Consider the following 23,273-nt stretch of genomic DNA (forward strand, 5'->3'; position numbering starts at 1 on the left):
GGTGAGCTATCTCAGAATATCTCAGGAACCTTTAGTAGACAGCTATGCTTGGAACATGAAACAATAGAATGCAGGTAGGAAATGAAAGCAGAAAAGTAGACCTTATTTTACATAATCATTAGTGATAAGCTCACTGTTAGTCTTGCAGTTTATTTTACTGTGTGGTCCTGTTTTAAGTTTGATACTTTCTAAATAATGTTTTTAAATGACAAAACTCCTCTCTGCATAGAATTAGAAAGTGCAAATGTATACAATAGCTGTTGCTGCTTAGCTCTTTGACATTGTACAAGTCTATGTCTCTGAGACTAAGAATTCTCATCTACAGACTTTGAGGGAAAATATCAGAACCTATGAATGTTCAGCGACATAATGTATGTGAAATACTTTAAAGCCATAAACATTACCAGTTTTTTCCAATACAATAATATAATTCTTTGTTTTATTTTTAGCAATATGTTAAGGACACCTCTAAGAAAGGCCTTAGTAGGCCTTTCTAAGTCTCCTAAAGGATGTGGTAAGTATTTTTTTTGAAATCTGCATTCATGGGTATTATACCTTATTTTTGTAAATTTATAAGTCTATGGAATATATATATAATATATATATATTTTTTCTTAGTCCGAGATGGCTATGAAAAGTCTACGGAATATTTTATCAAAGACCCTAAAACTATAATTTTAAAAAATAAAAATATAAAGAGACCGGGCTCAGTTACTCATGCCTATAATCACAGAACTTTGGGAGGCTGAGGCAGGTGGATCGCCAGGAATTCGAAACAAGCCTAGCCAACATGGTGAAACCCCATCTCTACTAAAAATACAAAAATCAGCTGGGCATGGTGGTGCACGCCTGTAATCCCAGCTACTCGGGATGCTGAGGCACAAGTTGCTTGAACCTGGGAGGTGGAGGTTGCATAGAGCAAGGATCACGCCACTGCACTGCAGCCTGGGCAACAAAGCAAGACTCCATCTCACATACACCCAAAAGAAACAAATGATCTAAGTTGAATAATTTTCAAAATACAATTTTACTTTAAACAGTTTGTAGGAATTATCATGGAATGGAAAGTATTAGGAACTACACACATCAATGTCAAAATGGAAAAATCACATTCTGTTTTTGAAAAGTGATCTTCCCATGAACATATTTTCAGTGGTATTAACAGTTTGTCAGTTTAAAGTTCAGCACGGTGGCCCATTCCTGTAATCTCAACACTTTTGGAGGCCAAGGTGGGAGAATAACTTGAGGTCAGGAGTTTGAAAACAGAAGCCCTGTCTCTACTAAAAATACAAAAATTAGTGAGTATGGCGGCATGTGCCTGTAATCCCAGCTATTCAGGAAGCTGAGGCAGGAGAATTGCTTTAATCTGAGAGGTGAAGGTTGCAGTGAGCCCATACTGTGCCACTATACTTCAGCCTGTGTAACAGAGCAAGACTCCTTCTCAAAAGAAAAATTTTAGTTTAAACCACCATCAAAAATAGATAACCATAAGTTTGTATCTAGAAAAATACAGAGATATAATACGGAATGAAAAATTTGGGGTTTGTAGTTTGAGTTAATTCATCTATTACTGTCTGCTATAACAAATTAAATTCTGTTAAACTGTTTTTTACTTCAATATCTTTAATGGTAAGCTCGAACAACTGCCACAGCAGCAAGCAACTTGATTGAAGTATTTGTTGATGGTCAGTCTGTCATGGTGGAACCAGGAACGACCGTCCTCCAAGTAGGCATACATTCTCATTTTTTGTTTTGTGTGTGTGCTGATTTTTAAAAAAAAATACTAATGTAATTCCTTTATACTGTTTAAAGTATTAGTAAGTCTTTAAAAGAACTATATGTAGCAAAATTATATTAATATTATTTCATTTTAAATCTTGGCACTTGAAAGTGAGCTATCATTTATTTGTTGGTGGCATTTTTAGTGAACTGCGGTAGTTTTTGTTTCACTTCTGCATTCCAAATGCATACTCATTAAGAAATTGAAGGGCCGGACGCGGTGCCTCACGCCTGTAATCCCAGCACTTTGGGAGGCCGAGGTGGGCGGATCATGAGGTCAAGAGATCGAGACCATCCTGGTCAACATTGTGAAACCCCGTCTCTACTAAAAATACAAAAATTAGCTGGGCATGGTGGTGTGTGCCTGTAATCCCAGCTACTCAGGAGGCTGAGGCAGGAGAATTGCCTGAACCCAGGAGGCGGAGGTTGCGGTGAGCCGAGATCGCGCCACTGCACTCAAGCCTGGGTAACAAGAGCAAAACTCCATCTCAAAAAAAAAAAAAAGAAATTGAAGTAACTTAAATTAGTTACTATAGGTAAGTTTGTGAAAAAACAACCTTCCTTTGTTGTAGCCCTGCTTGATGCTTTTCATTTTCATACAACCTTTCTGCGATTAGTAGTATAGGAATATGTCCTACAAAGCAGGTAAACGGAGGGTAGCTAGCATGTGCTTAAATTCATGCTCTATATATTTAATTTCTTCATATTCCTCCAGAAATAATAAATTGGTCATAGAGAGGTGATGCTTCACACCATTTGTAAGTTGTCACAGATCTAAATGTTCTTTGTTCGTTTTAGAAGTCATTTCTAGACTCTCTGCCAGTCACAGACATGTAAGCACAAAATATGATATAAATGTGTGTTTAAGGTACAATGACAAGTTGTGGCAGGGATAGGAGGTAGTGGAAAGAGATGTTGGGTGCCTCAGGTCATCCTTGAGGAAGTGTTAAAGGATGAACAGGTGTGTTCATATGTGAAATAAGGACATTCTTGCATTTCCTATGGAAAAATCAGTTAAGGCGGATAGCTTGTCATGTTTTGAAAGCTTCAAATCGTTTAATATTGATGAAACATAAGGTATAAGTAGAAGATGAGATAACAGGAAATCAAGTTATTGAGGACAGGAAGGTCCAGTCATGAAATACAATGTCTGCTACGCGAAAGAGCTTATATTTTGATCCATCGGGAGTTTTGTTGCCTATTTAAGGAGGGTGACAGTGACTGTAGAGGATGATGGTTTGGAGAATAGCAAGACTGGAATAAGAGACAAGGAAAAAGCATTTTGTGCTATTGGAACAGGATACAAAAAGGCCTAAAATAGATAGTGGCGATGCGAATGAAAACAGGGTAGATACAAGGGAGAATGAAATGTAGACAGGCCTTCAGGAATGATGAAGAGCAGAGGAATTTCTCCCCCCGTTGTGCAGAACTTCCCAATATGCTTCAATAGTAGGGAAAAAACCCAAAAGTTTTAGTAGAGACAGAGACAGATAGATAGTCCTTTAGAATTCAAAGAGAGCAGAGGAATTTTTGTGGTTTTCTACATTTGTTAAGTTATTTTGAAGTATGTAGAGGGGAGAGGCCATTTGAATTTAAGCTGTCTGTGGAGCATGCACATGCAAATGCCTGTAAATCTGAAGCTTGGAGAAGTGGAGGAGTAACGCAGCTGCAGATGAAAGTTTGACATCATCATCATAAGGAATGGCAGCTAGTGTGAAGACTGGGGCACTGTCTTGTTCACTACTATACCTGCATCCTGCACAAAGGAAACACTCCACACATTTTTGCTAACTAAATAATTTAAACACAGGAAATTGATGAGATTGCTTTAGAATGAAGTCTGGAGGTGGAAGAAGTGACTCTAGAGGAAATTTGAACATTAAAAGGACTAAAAGGAGGAAGAAGTTGCAGAGGAGGGTAGGTGACAATTGGTAGAGCGGGGTAATCCCCCTTACTGGACAAAAGGAACTGGGAAAAATTTCAGCCACAGTGGGAGGTGAGTTCTGAGTGGGATATAGGAGACAAAGACAGAAATAAATCATAGCTAGCTAGATGATGTGTAGTGAAATCTCTAATTCAAAGGAAGAGAGCGAGGCAAAGAAGTAGTCCAGGTGTGAAACCAGTGGGACAGAGGTTGAAGGGACCTTATGGACAACAATTCAAAACGGATATGGGAAGTCAGGTCGTCAGCACAGTCGAAGGATACTTTATCCAGTTTCTTCCACGTAAGGTGAAGTCATGCCAAGGATCCTAAGGTCCTCTGAGGCAGCTTCAGAGGAGAGAGGGGTTAAAATCAAGGGCAAAGAAACGGACTGAAGTAAGAATGAATGAAGATACGTAGACAGATAGTAGTAATGAGATGGCTGTATATGTGTGTTTCAGCAATAACAGCATTGAAGTCAGGTTATTCTAATGCTTTTTTTTTTTTTTTTTTACTTTGTCTTCTAGGCTTGTGAGAAGGTTGGCATGCAGATCCCTCGATTCTGTTATCATGAAAGGTTGTCTGTTGCTGGAAACTGCAGGATGTGCCTTGTTGAAATTGAGAAAGCTCCTAAGGTACTTGATACCTAAAATTCTATACCATGCTGTAGAAAGTAGAAAACTTTAAATCTTGCAGCAAACTTTATTTAGAATCAATATTGTAGTGGAAAACCTAGCCCTCGTTACTTTTATCTATAAATTTAATTCTTTTGTGCAACTGATTCCCTTCATTTCAAAACTGGAAACAGATAGAAGTGCTTTATAAATACGTGTGCCATATGATTGTAACAGATCTGGAAATTAAAGGGGATTTACAGCTGTCAGTATTTCCAAATGGTTGTGTGATTTATAACTAGGATGTAAAGTTGCCAAGTAGAACATTAGAAGTGCTGATGCCTTGCCATTTTTAATAGAGAAAAGGGTTGCAGGGAAGAGGTTTACTTCTAGTAGTTTCATTTTGGTGTATGCAATATTTAACTCAATAGTGCCTGCTAATCAAAGCATAGTTCTTTGCGTTCTGTTTCAGAGCAGATAAAAAATTGCATTGACTGTTAGAATAAACTTAAGAACCAGGATGTTTTATCTCTGAGATAAATGCGAAATACCAGATCATCATACTATGAATATGAAAACTTAGTTTTAAAAAATATTTCTTTCTTTGCCTGTTATCCAATGTATAATTTAACATTTTTATATATTGAGTTGCTTGTAATTACAAATACATACAAATACACATTTTTTTTTTAATTGAAATCCCAGGTTGTAGCTGCTTGTGCCATGCCAGTAATGAAGGGTTGGAATATCCTGACAAACTCAGAAAAGTCCAGGAAAGCCAGGTACTTTAATGTTACTCAATGTTGTAGCATTGAGTAATATGTAGCATTGAGATACTCAATGTTGTAGCATTGCTTTCATAAAGCAGAAAATTGCCATTTTGTTTTTTAGACCTTCCCATAAACTAAGAGTTGTTGTTTTTTTTTGAGACGGAGTTTCGCTCTTGTTACCCAGGCTGGAGTGCAATGGCGCGATCTTAGCTCACCACAACCTCCGCCTCCTGGGTTCAGGCAATTCTCCTGCCCCAGCCTCCTGAGTAGCTGGGATTACAGGCACGAGCCACCATGCCCAGCTAATTTTTTGTATTTTTAGTAGAGACGGGGTTTCACCGTGTTGACCAGGATGGTCTCGATTTCTCGACCTCGTGATCTACCCACCTCGGCCTCCCAAAGTGCTGGGATTACAGGCTTGAGCCATCACGCCCGGCCTAAACTAAGAGTTTAATATCAGACTCTGAAGAAGTTGGTGTGCTTGGCATCTAGGAGCAATAGAAGTGAGTTCTACATAGTAGAAGAAGTCAAGTCAGGAGTTTATGGTATTAAGCCTTAGGATCAACATTAAAAATCCTTGCTTAGTAACTTGCTCAACTTGTGATAAAGGATGAATCTGGACTTACTAAGCTATTATTTCATTGATGTATTTGTACTGGCACTGATTTTTTTTGTTTTGAATTAATGTGAATATTTTCTGAGGACCATTCAGCAACTTTTGATCATTCGATATCGTTCAAAGTTAAAATTTTCTGGCTGGACACGGTGGCTCATGCCTACAGTCCCAGCACTTTAGGAGGCCAAGGCAGGTGGATCATGAGGTCAGGAGTTCAAGGCCAGCCTGGCCAACACAGTGAAACCTCATCTCTATTAAAAACTACAAAAAGAATTAGCCGGGCACGGAGGCACCTGTAATCCCAGCTACTTGGGTGGTTGAGGCAGGAGAATCACTTGAACCCAGGGGACAGAGGTTGCAGTGAGCTGACATCCTGCCACTGCACTTCAGCCAGGGTGACAGAGTGAGACTCCATCTCAAAAAAAAAAAAGTTATAGTTTTCTTTATTTTTTTTGAAATATGGCTCACTATGTTGTCCAGGCTGCTCTTGAACTCCTCGCCTCAAGTGATCATCCTACCTTGACCTCCCTCCTGTAGTGCTGGGATTACAGATGTGAGCCACCAAACCTGACCAAAAATAATAGTTTTCTAGGTCCTCTAATGATATTTTATTCTAGGCTCCTCTAAGTATTTTCCAGATTGTGTGTTTAATACTACCAGAATGATAATTAGGAGGCCGATCACTTGAGTCCAAGAGGCTGAGGCCAGCCTGGGCAACATGACAAAATCCTGTCTGTTAAAAAAAAAAAAAAACCTACTAGAATGGTAGTTAATTGGCATTTCTGATACTATATGTAAAATTACTATTAACTGTATAAAAAAATATACACCTGGCTGGGCACGATGGAGCACGAGGTCAAGAGATCAAGACCATCCTGGCCAACATGGTGAAACCCTGTCTATACTAAAATACAAAAAAATTAGCCAGGCATGTTAGCACACACCTATAGTCCCAGTTGCTCAGGAGGCTGAGGCAGGGGAATCCTTTGAATCTGGGGCAGTGGAGGATGCTGTGAGCTGAGATCATTCCACTGCACTACAGCCTAGGCAACAGAGCAAGACTCCATCTCAACAAATATATATATGTATATATGTTTATACATATATATACACATCTATGAACGTTGTTTAAATGGCCTATAGGTGAGCCTGGCGTAGTGGTTCATGCCTGTAATCCTAGCACTTTGGGAGGCCAAGGCCAGGAAGGATCACTTGAGGTCAGGAGTTCAACACCAGCCTGACCAACGTGATGAAATCCTGCCTCTACTAAAAATACAAAAATTAGCTAGATGTAGTGGTGAACACCTGTAATCGCAAATGCTTGAGAGGCTGAGAATTGCTTGAACCCGAGAGGCAGAGGCAGGAGGCAGCAGTGAGCCAAGATCATGCCGCTGCACTCTAGCCTGAGCAACAGAGTGTGACACCATCTCAAAAAAATAAATAAATAATAAAGCCTATAGGTCATTTTTAGTGCTACCTGTTTATGTCAGCATGTATGTATTTGAGAGTCATTTTATATGTTACAATCTTCATACAGAGAAGGTGTGATGGAGTTCTTACTAGCGAATCACCCACTGGACTGTCCTATTTGTGACCAGGGAGGTGAATGTGATCTGCAGGTATGTAGTAGAATTCTGGCAATCTTTTTGGTTGTCTCAGATATTAATTTTATTAGCAGCATTAGATTGACTCTTTCATAATCTACTTAAGGACCAGTCCATGATGTTTGGAAATGATAGGAGCCGATTTTTAGAGGGGAAACGTGCTGTGGAAGACAAAAACATTGGGCCATTGGTAAAGACCATCATGACAAGATGTATACAGTGTACTCGCTGCATCAGGTAAATTTTTTTCCTAGTTTCTCAGAGAATATCATTGTATACTTACTTAATAGTCACAATTTGATGAATAATAACTTCGGACTGAATGGCTATTTTTGTTGGGTGGGAGAAGAGGGATGCTATTTTTGATATACCAATAAAATAAGTTCATTTTCAATTAGTACCAACTTCAGGTGGATTTAAAAATTAAAACCTACAAGCATTCACTTTCACTCTTAACTTGCTGAGTTGTACACATATGATTTGTACAAGTTTCTGCATATGTGTTACACCCCAACAAAATGCAAACATTTAATTATTTTTTATTAGGACTGTGCTCACCATAGAAAATACACTCATTTATTTTTAGTGTTTTGAAAATCATCGTTTCTTTGTTATCATGAATAAGGAAATAATTTTGCTGGACTTGACCATTTGATGGCACATTTTTTATCTTGTAGGTTTGCAAGTGAGATTGCAGGAGTTGATGATTTGGGAACAACAGGCAGAGGAAATGATATGCAAGTTGGTACCTACATTGAAAAGATGTTCATGTCTGAACTGTCTGGAAATATCATTGATATCTGCCCTGTAGGTGCCCTCACCTCTAAGCCCTATGCCTTTACTGCCCGGCCTTGGGAAACAAGGTATCTTTGTATTTTATGATAATTTATTTTTTGTCCTTAATTCATTACTATTCAAAAAAAAAAATTAAGGTTCACTTTGTTCCTGAGTTTCAGGAAGAAAGTGTTATTTTGGTCTGTTGACTTTTTGTTTGTTTAAGTAAAACCCTTTAAATAGAAGTTAAATAGTTAGAATGAACCTGTGCAAATTAATTGTAGTTTTCTTGGAAATTAATTATAAAGTACTCAACCACAAAATTATTTGTTTCACGTGTTTTTCCAAGGAGTTTAATAATGTTGATATTTTAAATTTATAGTCTCCCATGATATATAGTAAGTTTTCAACCATTAGGAATGTCATGTTACTTAACCAGTTTCTGTTAATAGACATTTAGCTTATTTATATTTCTTTATGGTTACAAATCTGTAAAAAAAATTGTTCATAAATTTCTGTATATATCTCTCATTCTCTCAATTAAACCAAGAAATGGAGTATATAGATGTAAGAGGTGTGAATTTTTTTTTTTTTTCTTTTTTTGAGGCAGAGTTTTGCTATTGTTGCCCAGGCTGGAGTGCAGTGGCATAATCTCGGCTTACTGCATCCTCCACCTCCCTGGTTCAAGCAGTTCTCTGCCTTAGCCTTCTGGGATTACAGGTGCCTGCCACCATACCCGGCTAATTTTTGTATTAGTGGAGACGGGGTTTCACCATGTTGGCCAGGCTGGTCTTAAACTTCTGACCTCATGATCTGCCCGCCTCAGCCTCCCAAAGTGCTGGAATTACAGGCGTGTGCTGCTACTGTGCTGGCCTAAGGTGTGAGTATTTACATAACAAATTATCATCCAGTTTTAAACTTTATACTTTCCTTTCTCTCTCTCTCTCTTTTTTTTTCTTTCTTTCTTTTTTTTTTTAAGACAGAGTTGCACTTTAGTTGCCCAGGCTGGAGTGCAGTGGGATGATCTTAGCTCACTGCAACCTCCACCTCAAGCAATTCTCCTACCTCAACCTCCCAAGTAGCTGGGATTACAGGCATGTGCCACCACACCCAGCTAATTTTTGTATTCTTAGGAGAGACGAGATTTCTCCATGTTGGTGGTCTCAAACTCCTGACCTCAGGTGGTCCTCCCACCTTGGCCTCCCAAAGTGCTGAGATTACAGGTGTGAGCCACTGCATCCACCCAAACTTTATACTTTTCAATTTTAGGATTTGGCTTTTTGTTTCTGCATAATTTCTGTATCCTTACTGAGAATCTCTCCTTGCTGATTCGTGGTTGTCATACATCCCCTTTAATTTTTAAACATGATTTTCTTTGGTTCTTTGAACATACTTTAGTATTCTTGGTTTTATTTTTAAATGAGGCTTAGGACTTCCCCTGTGTCTGCATGGTTTAGTAGTCAGGTATGATTATACTTCAAACACCTTGACCTAATAAGAGTTATGTTCTTTGCCAGTGGATCTGTATGTGGATAGAGGAGCATCTTCAAAAGTTGAGGCTGTTTTCAAGTCTGCCCAACTGTTACATTACTTTGCACTGGGCCATTTGGGTCTCGGTATTGTCTAGGAGTTTGTGAATAGATTGAGCCCGTTCTGGTTTCACCTGTGCATATAGCAGCCTTGGCTAGGAATGCTTGCTGCAATTACCACTGCAACCTCAGGCTAGTAAAATCTTGACTATTCTCAGCTATGATGACCTCCAAGGATCACCTCCACAGACAAGTTGGCCTATTGCTCCAAATTAAGTGAGTTGTCTCCCTCAGTAGCAAAGAAGTTCTCATTTTCACAGCCTGCCCTACACTCAACAAAATTCCATTTCGAGGGGCCGGAGAGGAGCATAGGAGCAGCACTGAGCCCAGCCATGAGTTTTTCAGTGCATAAAAGCTTCCCACATCCTTGTGTGCCTTTAGTAGATTTCCAAACTGCTAAGATGGTGGGTTTTGTCATTTTTGTCCAGCTTTACTTTTGCTTTTCAGTGGGAAGGTTTGTTGAGCTCCTTAATCTCCCATAGACAGAAATCCTGCTCCCAGATTTGGCTAAATGAAACCCCTTCAATCTAGCCTCTATGTCAGATAATAGTTTTAAAGCCTTCATTATTGTGCCAGGAATTTATGTGTTCAAATATGGGTGTGTTGGGAGCAATATCTCACGCCTATAATCGCAGCATTTTGGGAGGCCAAGGTGGGAGGATTGCTTGAGGCCAGGAGTTCAAGACCAGCCTGGTCAATGTAATGAGACCCTGTCTCTACCAAAAAAAAAATGTTAAATGACTTGAGAGGATTGTTGGAGCCCAGGAGTTCTAGGCTGCAGTGAACTATGATCATGCCACTCTAACCTGGGCAACAGAGTAAGACCCCATGGGGGAAAAAAAAAAAAGTAGGAAGTTCTTTTATTTAATTGCAATTCCTCTGAGCTTCATAGTTTTCAGTAATTCAGAAGGGGAATTGTAAAAATTTTTTTGGCAAACCAGGTAACAAGAATTTATTTTATTCTCAAAAAGCACCGTAGTAAACACCATATGTGTTTCTCAGAAAGACAGAATCCATTGATGTAATGGATGCAGTTGGGAGTAATATTGTGGTTAGCACAAGAACTGGAGAAGTGATGAGGATTTTGCCACGTATGCATGAGGACATCAATGAAGAGTGGATCTCTGATAAAACCAGGTATGTGCTATATTGTTTTCCTTAACTTTTGCAGTTTATTTAAAGGAAATTTTATAATAATTTTAAAGAGTTACCTTTTATATTTGCAAATTATTTACTGAGTATAGACTCCCTGCTTATATAATGTTATAATACTGACTTTAATAGTCCGAGGTCAATCCTGGATATTTTATTTACTTTGAGAAAGATCTTTTTTCCTCCCACATGGAGAAATTGAAGTAGATTCATACATTCTCAGCTTATTTCAGTTTGTTCATTAGAGAAAAGAAGCCAGGCTGGGCACGGTGACTCACACTTGTAATCCCAGCACCCTGGGAGGCCAAGGCGGGATGATTGCTTGAAAGAAACTAAATGTAAGAGTTTGCACAGGGCCGAGCGCGGTGGCTCAAGCCTGTAATCCCAGCACTTTGGGAGGCCGAGGTGGGTGGATCACAAGGTCGAGAGATCGAGACCATCCTGGTCAACACGGTGAAACCCCGTCTCTACTAAAAATACAAAAAATTAGCTGGGCATGGTGGCACGTGCTTGTAATCCCAGCTACTCAGGAGGCTGAGGCAGGAGAATTGCTTGCATCCAGGAGGCGGAGGTTGCGGTGAGCCGAGATTGCGCCATTGTACTCCAGCCTGGGTAACAAGAGTGAAAGTCTGTCTCAAAAAAAAAAAAAGTTTGCACAATGTAATTTTGATAAAATATCTAGAGGTACTCACATTTTGTAAATAAAAATGATTTGCCTTTTTAAGCTATCAGATCTCTTTGTATTGTAATTTTAAGATTGTTCAGTTAGCTAAAAGTATAAGAAATCAAACTTTTTTTGTATGGATTTAAGGGAAGAAATCAAGCTTTTAGATGGTATTTTAGTTTTAGGTGAAGTTCATAAAATCTATTCATCTTTAAAAGTATCTGGAATAATTACTTGTGTCTAGGTGTTTAGATATTTGATACTTTAACCAGCACTGTATTTTAATAACATTTTTTGTTGATTTTAAACTTGAAAATTATAGTTGCTTCTTTAGCAAGATTCCACAATGGTATAATTTCTGTTTTCTAGATTTGCCTATGATGGGCTAAAACGTCAAAGACTTACCCAGCCAATGGTCAGAAATGAAAAAGGGCTTTTAACCTATACTTCCTGGGAGGATGCACTCTCTCGTGTAGCTGGAATGGTAAAAATGGAAACAAATAGTGTTAAATAGTGTTTGCAATGATCAAGAAACATCTTTACCATGAAGGGTTGCGGGGGGGCGTATGTTTCTTTCCTTTTTTCCTTTTACTAGGATTATGATTTAATCTCTCATTTTACAAATATCTATTGAGGACATATGCTGGATATATTATGCTAGATTAAGGGATAAAAACCACTGACATGGTTCCTGCATCCTACAATCTTGTAGTGGAGAAAGTTGCACAATTCAGCAATTATTATATGCAGCTATGAGTAATTATATAGGGAGTAATATGAGTAAGAGCACATAAAAGGGATGCCTAACTAGGACAGGCTTATCAAGTGTTTTCCTTGGAGGTTGCAGTGAGCTGAGGTTGCGCTACTGCATTCCAGTCTGGGTGACAGAGTGAGACTCCATCTCAAAAAGAAAAGCATTGTCTTCCTACAGAGGTGATTCTTCTTTTTTTTTTTTTTTAAAGATGGGGTTTCACCATGTTGGTCAGGCTGGTCTTGAATTCCCGACCTCAGGTGATCCGCCCACCTTGGCCTCCAAAGTGCTTGGATTACAGGTGTGAGCCACCATGCCCGGCCAAGAGGTGTTTCTTAAAGAAGAATCTGAGAATGAATATGAGCATATCAGAGCACAAATGGAGGGAATAGTTTTCTTACTAGAGAAAGACAACATAAAGCAGTACAGGGGAAGGCAGATACTTCAGAGGAGGTTGCATTTAAGGTAACTAGTTCCACTTTATTCTCCAGACCTTATTTTGAAGTGCCTTTGTTCCTAAATATAAAACAAATAGCTTCCTTCTAAGCTGATGTTATTAGCTGTGGCCCCACATAATAGCTCTACAGCTTCTCACTTTTAGATTAATAATTATTGTAAAACTTTTTTTTTTCTTTGAGATGGAGTTTTGTTGTTGTTGCCCAGGCAGCGGGTGCAGTGGTGCAGTCTCAGTCTTGGCTCACTGCAGCTTCCATCTCCTGGGTTCAAGCAGTTCTCCTGCCTCAGCCTCCTGAGTATCTGGGAATAGAGGCATGTCCCACCACGCCCAGCTGATTTTTGTATTAACAGTAGAGATAGGGTTTCACCATGTTGGCCAGGCTGGTCTTGAACTTGTGACCACAGGTAATCCGCCCGCCTTGGCCTCCTAAAGTTCTGGGATTGCAGGCATGAGCCATCGAGCCTGGCTGTGTTGTAAAACTTTTAGATCAGAAATCTGTTAACTTTTTTTGTACTTAAAAACAATTACTGTTTTATTTTCTGAATATTTCATTGTGGTCTTTGCTGCATGTAGGTTTCTTGGTAATGCCCTTTTCATCTATTTGTAGTTGCAGAGTTTTCAAGGCAAAGATGTGGCAGCAATTGCAGGTGGCTTGGTGGATGCTGAAGCCCTAGTAGCTCTCAAAGATTTGCTTAATAGAGTGGACTCTGACACCTTATGCACTGAAGAGGTCTTCCCTACTGCAGGAGCTGGGTGAGAAATATGAAGCTAGGGTCTAGGCTTTCCTTTCTTCTTTTAGTTACAAGTTATGTATAAAATGAGACAACCTGGATTCTCCAATATATCCCCCATTTATTTTCACATATAGACCCAAGATCAAACCAGAAGTTGTAGGAAATTGAGGAATCCACTTACCAATAAGTATCTGAGGCCAGTCACGGTGGCTCACGCCTGTAATCCCAGCACTTTGGGAGGCCAGGGCAGGTGATTGCCTGAGGTCAGGAGTTTGAGACCAGCCTGGCCAACGTGGTGAAACCCTGTCTCTACTAATAATACAGAAATATTAGCGAAGTATGGTGGTGTGTGCCTATAATCCCAGCTACTGGGGAGGCTGAGGCAGGAGAATTGCTTGAACCAGGGAGGTGGAGGTTGCAGTGAGCCAGGATTATGCCACTGCACTCCAGCCTAGATGACAGAGTGAGATGCTGTCTAAAAAAAAAAAAATAACTATCTGAAATGTTCATTTAATTTAGAAATACTTCGTAAAATTTTTTGTTTGGGAATGCAATGGGTTTGATGGTATGAGAATATTGCATGGATTCTCTGTATGTATTAGTTTTAAATTGCATTTTATATATTGTATTTCTAGCACAGATTTGCGTTCCAATTATCTTCTTAATACTACAATTGCTGGTGTGGAAGAGGCAGATGTTGTACTTCTGGTTGGTACAAATCCACGTTTTGAAGCACCGCTGTTTAATGCTAGAATTCGAAAGAGGTTGGTAATATTTATTCAAGATTTAAAAATATTTATGTAATTTTTCTGTTTGTGAAAAATGACATCTTCCTAATAGTGTAGCTGGTAATGAGACTGCAGAAGATAACTAGAAGACAATTTCTTCTTATTTAAAATATTTTCTAATTTTTTAATTTTTTAGAGATGGAGCCTTGACATGTTGCCAGGCTAGTCTCAAACTCCTGGGTTCAGGCCATCCTTCCACCTTGGCCTCCGAAAGTACTGGGATTATAGGCATGAACTGCCATGCCCAGTTGTAACAATTTCTGATAGGTCCATTTTCTCCTCTCCTTGCTGGTCTTTTAAATTTATTTTGTTAGCTTATTATTTTGAAATAATTCAAGATGCTTGAAATGGTCTTTGTATACCATTTTGTATATTGTTCACATAGATTAACTAATGTTAATTAACATCTTGCCATATTTGTATTATGATTCCCAGTATGTGTATATATATATACATATATGTATGTATATTTGAACATATGTATGTATGTGTATTTGAGAGAGAATCTAATTTTCTGAATCATTTGGTAGTTTCTGGTGGACATGGTACCCTTTTATACCTAAATTCTCAGTGTGGATTTCCTAAGACCAAGGAAGATTCTCTGAAATAATCAAGAAATTTTGGCCGGGCATGGTGGCTCACGCCTGTAATCCCAACACTTCGGGATACCGAGGCAGGTGGATCACCTGAGGTCAGGAGTTCAAGACCAGTCTGACCAACATGGAGAAACCCTGTCTCTACTAAAAATACAAAATTAGCCAGGTGTGGTGGCACGTGCCCGTAATCCTAGCTACTCAGGAGGCTGAGGCAGGAGAATCGTTTGAACCTGGGAGATGGAGGTTGTGATGAGCCAAGATCGCGCCATTGCACTCCAGTCTGGGCAGCAAGAGTGAAACTCTGTCTCAAAAAAAAAAAAAAGAAAGAAATTTAGTTTTTTTGGTTTTTCATACAGGATCTTGCACTGTTACCCAGGCTAGGATGTAGTGGCATGATCACAGCTCACTGCAGCCTTGACCTCCTGGGCTCAAATGATGCTCCCACCACAGCTTCCTGGGTAGCTGGGACTACAAGCATGCACCACCATGCCCAGCTAATTTTTTAAAAATACTTTTTGTAGAGACATGGTCTCACTATGTTGCCCAGGCTGAACTTGAACTCCTGAGCTCAAGTGTTCTTTCTGCCTCGGCCTCTAAAAGTGCTGAAAATAATAGACATAAACCACTATACCCAGCCAGCAATTTAGTTTTGATACAGTATTATTTCATAAGTCACTGTTTATATTTAAATTTCATTAATTTTTTTCATAATTTCTTTTATAACAAGTTTTTTCTTTCCTCAGGATGCATTCTGGAGTCATACATTGCAATTTAGTCTCACAAGTTACTTTGTAACATGCCTTCTTTCTTTTAAATGTACATCTTAGAGACTTATAAAGAGGGTAGCCATATAGTTTATTGTCTAAACTAGGGGAACGAAAGTGTGAATTATTATATCAGGATAACAGATTAAAAAAAAAAAGCAGCACTGTCTCAGACAAACCAGACTATATAGTCACTGCACTTATGACTTTTTTTTTGTTTGAGACAGAGTCTTGCTCTGTCGCCCAGGCTGGAGTGCAGTGGCACAATCTTGGCTCACTGTAGCCTCTACCTCCTGGGTTCAAGTGATTCTCGGGCCTCAGCCTTCTGAGTAGCTGGGATTACAGGTGCATGCCACCATGCCTGGCTAATTTTTGTGTGTCTAGTAGAGACGGGGTTTTACTGTATTGGACAGGCGGGTCTTGAACTCCTGATCATGTGATCAGCTCACCTAGGCCTCTTAAAGTGCTGGAATTACAGGCCTAAGCCACCGTGCCCGGCCCACTTACAACTTTTTGGAGGAGCTGGAGCCATAGTTCTCTGCCATAGAGAATAAATATGAATATAACGTATATTTCCCTGAGCCTCATTGGTGAAAGCAGCACTTCCCTTGTGGGGGTCTCATGACCATTGCATTTGGGTGCTTAGGTCACTTAGTGCAGCACTTGGCACAGAGTAGGTGCTCCCTAATACAAGGTACTCACTGACGTATATTTCCATGAATTATGAAAATGTTTAGGCCGGGCGCGGTGGCTCAAGCCTGTAATCCCAGCACTTTGGGAGGCCGAGGCGGGTGGATCACGAGGTCGAGAGATCGAGACCATCCCGGTCAACATAGTGAAACCCCGTCTCTACTAAAAATACAAAAAATTAGCTGGGCATGGTGGCGCGTGCCTGTAATCCCAGCTACTCAGGAGGCTGAGGCGGGAGAATTGCCCGAACCCAGGAGGCGGAGGTTGCGGTGAGCCGAGATCGTGCCATTGCACTCCAGCCTGGGTAACAAGAGCGAAACTCCGTCTCAAAAAAAAAAAAAAAAAAAGAAAATGTTTAAATGTCCTTAATCGATAATTAAGAGATAAATGACACTGCCATGTAAATATTGCAAAGTAAAAATTACAGATTAATTCTAAAATTAAAAGATTTGTTTATAGCTGATTGAATAGAGTATTTCTTTTTTCTTTTTTTTTTTTTTTTTTGAGACAGAGTTTTACTCTTGTTGCCCAGGCTAGAGTGCAGTGGTGTGATCTTGGCTCACTGCAACCTCTGCCTCCTGGGTTCAAGCGATTCTCCTGCCTCCTCAGCCTCCCAAGTAGCTGGGACTACAGGCATGTGCCACCACACCCAGCTAATTTTGTGTTTTTAGGAGAGACAGGGGTTTCACGATGTTGGTCAGGCTGGTTTCGAACTCCTGACCTCAAGTAATCCACCTACCTTGGTCTCCCAACCACTGCGTCTGGCCTAGATAGTATTTATTTTTTTATTTTTTTTATTTTTTTTGAGACGGAGTTTCGCTCTTGTTACCCAGGCTGGAGTGCAATGGCGCTATCTTGGCTCACCGCAACCTCCGCCTCCTGGGTTCAGGCAATTCTCCTGCCTCAGCCTCCTGAGTAGCTGGGATTACAGGCACGTGCCACCATGCCCAGCTAATTTTTTTGTATTTTTAGTAGAGACAGGGTTTCACCGTGTTGACCAGGTTGGTCTCGATCTCTTGACCTTGTGATCCACCTGCCTCGGCCTCCCAAAGTGCTGGGATTACAGGCTTGAGCCACCACGCCCGGCCTAATAGCATTTCTATACAGCAAATTAATACACTGAATTGCCTTGGCGAGCTTTTTTGCAACACTGTTTTGTAAGGTGTATAGTAAATTATATCTGTTAAATGTATTATCAGTGCTTTTGTGCTTTTAACATTTTGTAATAGTAAATAGATGTATCACTTAGCATTGATGAGACCGGTAACTGCTTAGCTTAGTTATTGACTTCTAAAAATGTTGTTTTTATTTCAGCTGGCTGCACAATGACTTAAAAGTGGCCCTTGTAGGCAGTCCAGTGGACCTCACTTACAGCTATGACCACCTGGGAGACTCCCCCAAAATTCTTCAAGACATTGCTTCGGGTAGCCATCCATTTAGCCAGGTGCTCTGAAGTTATACGTATCTATTCATGTTGATTTTTAATTAATATTTAAACTTAATTGATTTTGTAATAATCCTATGTGATTGTTAAAACTTATACCAGTACTGAAAAGAATGTGAGGAAGAAAGTAAAACATTGCCTAAAATTCCACCACCTCAAAACAGGTATTGATACAACAACATGATCATCTCTCCATTTATACAGAGAGCAAAGCAAGATGGATGAATAGTCAAACAAAAATGAGATCTTATTGTACATGCAGTTTTTAATTACCAGGGTTTAATTTTCTTGAAATTATCTGAAAAGAAATCGAAGTGAAACTGAAAGAATGCACTTTCAACTTCAATTAAATCTTTCTGTATTGCAAAAGGAGTTATTCCTTAAAATTTTACCAGTCCTATTTTCATTTCAGAGTTTTTTCAGTTACATGGTTTTTCAGTTGAGTTTTCTTTAATTCATTTTGTTGTTGGCTTTATTGTTTTTTTCCCCTCAAAGGTGACTCATGGTTGCCTCTGTTCCTTGAGTTCTTGCTTGTTTGAGAATGTCTGTTCCTGAAAAGACAGCTTGTCAGGATGTGAAACCAGGGTCAGACTTTTTTCCCCTTTCTGAGCTTTATAGACACTGCCTTTTGCTAGTGAAGAAGCCTGTAAAGTTTATTCCCCCACCCCGCCCCAATCCCTGTTCTGATTATCATTCTTGAAATTCAGTAACTTCACCAAAATATGTCTTAAAGGTGATGTCTTATAGGACAGGGTGTACTTTCCCTCTAAAGATACAAGGTTCTCTTTATTTTAGAATGTACGTGTGGTGGTGGTGGTGGTGGTGGTGGTGGTGGTGGTAGTTAAAAAACTAACGAGTTGGCCAAGTGCTGTGGTTTATGCCTGTAATCCCAGCACTTTGGGAGGCCGAGGCAGGTGGATCACCTGAGGTTGGGAATTTGATACCAATCTGATCAACATGGAAAAACCCCATCTCTACTAAAAATACAGAATTAGCTGGGCATGGTGGCGTGTACCTGTGATCCAAGCTACTCGGGAGACTGAGGAAGGAGAATTGCTTGAACCCTGGAGGCAGAGGTTGCAGTGAGCCAAGATGGAGCCACTGCACTCCAGCCTGGGCAACAAGAGCGAAACTCTATCTCAAAAAAAAATAAATAGCTGGGCGCGGTGGCTCAAGCCTGTAATCCCAGCACTTTGGGAGGCCGAGGCAGGTGGATCATGAGGTCAAGAGATCGAGACCATCCTGGTCAACATGGTGAAACCCTGTCTCTACTAAAAATACAAAAATTAGCTGGGCATGGTGGCGCGTGCCTGTAATCCCAGCTACTCAGGAGGCTGAGGCAGGAGAATTGCCTGAACCCAGGAGGCGGAGGTTGCGGTGAGCCAAGATGGCGCCATTGCACTCCAGCCTGGGTAACAAGAGCGAAAACTGTCTCAAAAATAAATAAATAAATAAATAAATAAATGAGTTTCTCACTGGGGGTGGTGGCTCACACCTGTAATCCCAGCACTTTGGGAAGCCGAGGCGGGTGGATCACAAGGTCAAGAGAGCGAGATCATCCTGGCTAACATGCTGAAACCCCGTCTCTACTAAAATTAGAAAAATTAGCTGGGCATGGTGGCGCACGCCTGTAATCCCAGCTACTTGGGAGGCTGCGGCAGGAGAATCACTTGAACCCAGGAGGCAGAGGTTGCAGTGAGCTGAGATTGCACCACTGCATTCCAGCCTGGTGACAGAGTGATACTCCATCTCAAAACAAACGAACAGACAAACTCTTGACTGGACATAGTGGCCTCACACCTGTAATCCCAGCAGTTTGGGAGGCCAAAGCAGGCAAATCACTTGCAGTCAGGAGGTCAAGACCAGCCTGGGCAACATGGTGAAACCCCATTTCTACTAAAAAATAAAAATTAAATAAAAATTTAAAAATTAGCTGTGCATGGTGGCACGTGCCTATAATCCCAGCTACCTGGGAGTCTGCGGCAGGAAAATAGCTTAAACTTGGGCGGTGGAGGTTGCAGTGAGTTGAGTTCACGTGACAGCACTCCAGCCTGGGTGACAGAGTAAGTCCGCGTCTCAAAAGAAAATAACTCATAACAATGCAGATACTGAATCTTCTTTAAGGTTTCACTCTGTTGCCCAGGCTGCAGTGCAATGGCAGAATTGTAGCTGACTGTAGCCTCCAACTGCTGGGCTTAAGCAGTCCTCCCACCTAAGCCTCCCCTGTAGCTGGGACTGCAGGCAGGCACTACCATGCACAGCTAATTTTTAATTTTTTTTTGTATAGATGGGGTGCATTGTGATGCCCTGGCTGATCGCAAACCCCTGGCCTGAAGCGATCCTCCTACCTCAGCCTCCTAAGTGTTGGGATTGCAAGCATGAGCCAACCTTGCCTGGTCTTTCATATCTGTCTTTTTTCCTTTGTTCTTTTATTCTTTTTCCACTTGTTTTGTATCCTATACTCTGTCTTTGCTGTCCCTGTGTTTAGTCATGTTTTCTTTCTTTCTTTTTTGAGACAGAGTCTTGTTCTGTCACCCAGGCTGGAGTGCAGTGTGGTACAGTCTTGGCTTACTGCCGCTGTCACTGGGACCACAGGTGTGCACCATCACGCCTGGCCAACTTTTTGGAGAAATGGTTTTCCCACTTTGCCCAGGCTGCTCTTGAACTCCTGGGCTCAAGTCATCCACCCACCTCAGGCTCCCAAAGTGTTGCAATTACAGGCGTGAACCATTGCACCTAGCCTATTTAATTTTTTATTGTTTCTGGAATGGTATTTAGCTCTTTAATTTGTTTCTTTTTCAGTTCTTTCCTGAATTCGGTGATGCAAATCTCCTTACTATATAATAATCTCTTCAGTGTTGCTTCTTTGAGCTCTTTTTAAATGAGAAGGAGTGTGTTATTTTTCAGTGTCTTTGAGGCTATTAAAAATTATTTCTCTAAACTATTCACATTTCCTTGGGAAGTTTCTCTTGTGATGAATGTATACCTCTTTATAATATCTCAGCATAATTTCCATGCTGATTCTTTGATTGTGGCCAGCTATTTATTGAAGAATGACACAAAGGATGGGTGGGAGAATGAGCTGTGTATTCTATAACTTTACACTTTTTTTTTTTTTTTTTTTGAGACAAAAGTCTCATTCTCTTGCCCAGGCTGGAGTGCAGTGGCATGATCTTGGCTTATTGCAACCTCCGCCTCCTTGGTCTAAGCAATTCTCATGCCTCAGCCTCCTGAATAGCTGGGGCTACAGGTATGCCACCACGCTTGGCTAATTTTTCCTATGTTTTTATTAGATACGGTGTTTTGCCAGGTTGGTCAGGCTGGTCTTGAACTCCTGTCCTCAAGTGATGCACTCAACTCGGCTTCCCAGAGTGTTGGGATTACAGGCATGAACCACCATGCCTGGCTTATAACTTTACAATTTATTTGTCCATCTTCTGTGAAATCTGTAGTTTCCTTTACTCTTGGGATGCATTCTCCCACAGTTTTTGTTGTTCAGAGTTACTGTGGTTTAAAACAAACCCTTAAAAATGTTAGGCATTCAACATTGTGATTTAATGATCATTGCTTTCCCTGCCTCCTCCTCCCTGTCTGTAGCATGGTAAGTAGATAGAAGATGGTAGACACGATACTTCAGCATGGTTTTTCCTATTTAGTACCATCTGAATCTCTGTAGAGAAGTTTCCCAATTTTTCTGGGACCCGCCCATAGTCATTCTGACCACAGGATAATTTGCTAGGCTTTTTATTCTGAATAATTACTTTTAGAAAATGTGTTTTAGCTGATACTCAGGCATGTCACAGTAGCATTGCCAAGATGCTTTGTATTAAACTAAACCTGGTTATATATGTGTGTCTGTATGTTGGGCTAGCAAATCAAAGACAGTCATGTTAGATCTAAGACTTGGGACAACATACATTGTAGAGGCAAATGTGGTTAGCTGTTCAGTTTACTTGTAATATTTTAAAATTGAAGTTTTTTGGGTTTTTTTGGTATTTTTTTTTTTTTAGGTCCTAAAGGAAGCTAAAAAACCTATGGTGGTTTTAGGCAGTTCTGCACTACAAAGAAATGATGGAGCAGCAATTCTTGCAGCTGTTTCTAGCATTGCACAAAAGATTCGGATGACTAGTGGTGTTACTGGTGATTGGAAAGTTATGAATATCCTTCATAGGTTTGTTGAGTAATTGCTTTATATGCTATAAATTCAAGTAATTTTGTGTGTGTATATGTGTTCCTGATACAGTGTCACATTTAATTTACAAGCAACATTTAGCAACATTATCCCATCTACACGTGTGAAATATAGACATAGACCTTTACTCTCTGTGTGAGAAGAGCCCAAGATAATAAGGAATATTAAAAGTACTTGAAATAGCAGTAAGTGTTGAGAAAAAAAGTGAAGTACTTTAAAAATTGTTATATTAGTTATACCTTGGTTCAAAAATTGCAACAAGTTCTTTGATATAATGATAAGCCAATGTGAAAATTCAGCTGAAGTATTTCTTTTTTCTTTTTAATTATTTGGTTTCTTGTTTTAAGATGGGGTTTCAGTGCGATAGCGTGATCATAGTCCATTGCAGCCCTGACTTCCCGAGCTCCAGCTGTCTCTCACCCCTGCCTCCTAAGTATTAAATAGCTGAAACTACAGACTCATGCCACATGCCCAGCTAATGTTTTATTTTTGTAGATATGAGATCTCACTGTGTTGCCGAGGCTGATCTCAAACTCCTGGGCTCAGGCAATACTTCTTCCTCAGCCTCCCAAACTGCTGGGACTATAAGCTTGAGCCACACTGCACCTGGCCTGTATTTCTAACTATATCAATCATGCAGGTTTAATTTAGGTAAGTTGAAAAGAGACAAACATGAGCAGAAATGGAGCTGATCATTATTCTTCATTGTGTAGTTAATTATTATTGCTATATACATGCATTTTCTTCTAGTTTTTATTTACCCTGTGTAATATTCTACTTTTTAAGACCAGAGTGTCACTCTGTTGCCCAAACTGGAGTACAGTGGTGCAGTCTTGGCATACTGCAGCCTTCACCTCCCAGGTTCAAGCGACCTTCCTGCCACAGCCTCCCAAGTAGCTGGGACTAGAGGTGTGCCACCACAGCTGGCTAATTTTTGTATTTTTAGTAGAAACAGTTTCTACACCAGGCTGGTCTCAAAGTCCTGACCTCAGGTGATCCACCCACCTCGGACTCCCAAAGTGCCGGAATTACAGACATGAGACACTCTCCTGGTGGCTGTGTAGTACTTTTTAGTTACATAGGTGAAATTATACTGTGAATACAATTTTGTATCCTGGTTTTAATAGGTTTTCATTGCTAAATGAGAATTTCCTACTATGATCAGAATTTGTTTTTCCAGAAATTGTTTATAAATAAAAGCATTAATGGCTAATTAATATCATGAATATACTATAAATTTTTTAGCCATTTTCTTCTTTTTAACATGTATGCTGATGCTAGTTTTTTTTTTTTTTTTTTTTTTTTTTGAGACGGAGTTTCACTCTTGTTACCCAGGCTGGAGTGCAATGGAGTGATCTCGGCTCACCGCAACCT

The 23,273-nt window shown here is 40.1% G+C and overlaps 1 protein-coding gene across 1 annotated transcript in view; it reads left to right on the top strand.

Moving 5' to 3' along the window:
- The window catches only part of NDUFS1 (NADH:ubiquinone oxidoreductase core subunit S1), a 38,329-nt gene that overhangs the window by 4,130 nt on the left and 10,926 nt on the right, over positions 1-23,273 (top strand). Inside the window, exons 2-14 of the mRNA XM_039469592.2 lie at positions 450-514; positions 1,635-1,726; positions 4,228-4,335; positions 5,020-5,096; positions 7,238-7,319; positions 7,411-7,541; positions 7,982-8,167; positions 10,670-10,804; positions 11,853-11,967; positions 13,299-13,444; positions 14,061-14,189; positions 17,578-17,707; positions 21,718-21,878. Of these exons, the coding sequence (XP_039325526.1) occupies positions 454-514; positions 1,635-1,726; positions 4,228-4,335; positions 5,020-5,096; positions 7,238-7,319; positions 7,411-7,541; positions 7,982-8,167; positions 10,670-10,804; positions 11,853-11,967; positions 13,299-13,444; positions 14,061-14,189; positions 17,578-17,707; positions 21,718-21,878 (1,553 nt within the window). The 5' untranslated portion in view covers positions 450-453. The remainder of the gene's footprint in view (positions 1-449; positions 515-1,634; positions 1,727-4,227; positions 4,336-5,019; positions 5,097-7,237; positions 7,320-7,410; positions 7,542-7,981; positions 8,168-10,669; positions 10,805-11,852; positions 11,968-13,298; positions 13,445-14,060; positions 14,190-17,577; positions 17,708-21,717; positions 21,879-23,273) is intronic.

Source organism: Saimiri boliviensis, chromosome 5, assembly GCF_048565385.1.
Source record: "Saimiri boliviensis isolate mSaiBol1 chromosome 5, mSaiBol1.pri, whole genome shotgun sequence".
Taxonomy (NCBI): domain Eukaryota; kingdom Metazoa; phylum Chordata; class Mammalia; order Primates; family Cebidae; genus Saimiri; species Saimiri boliviensis.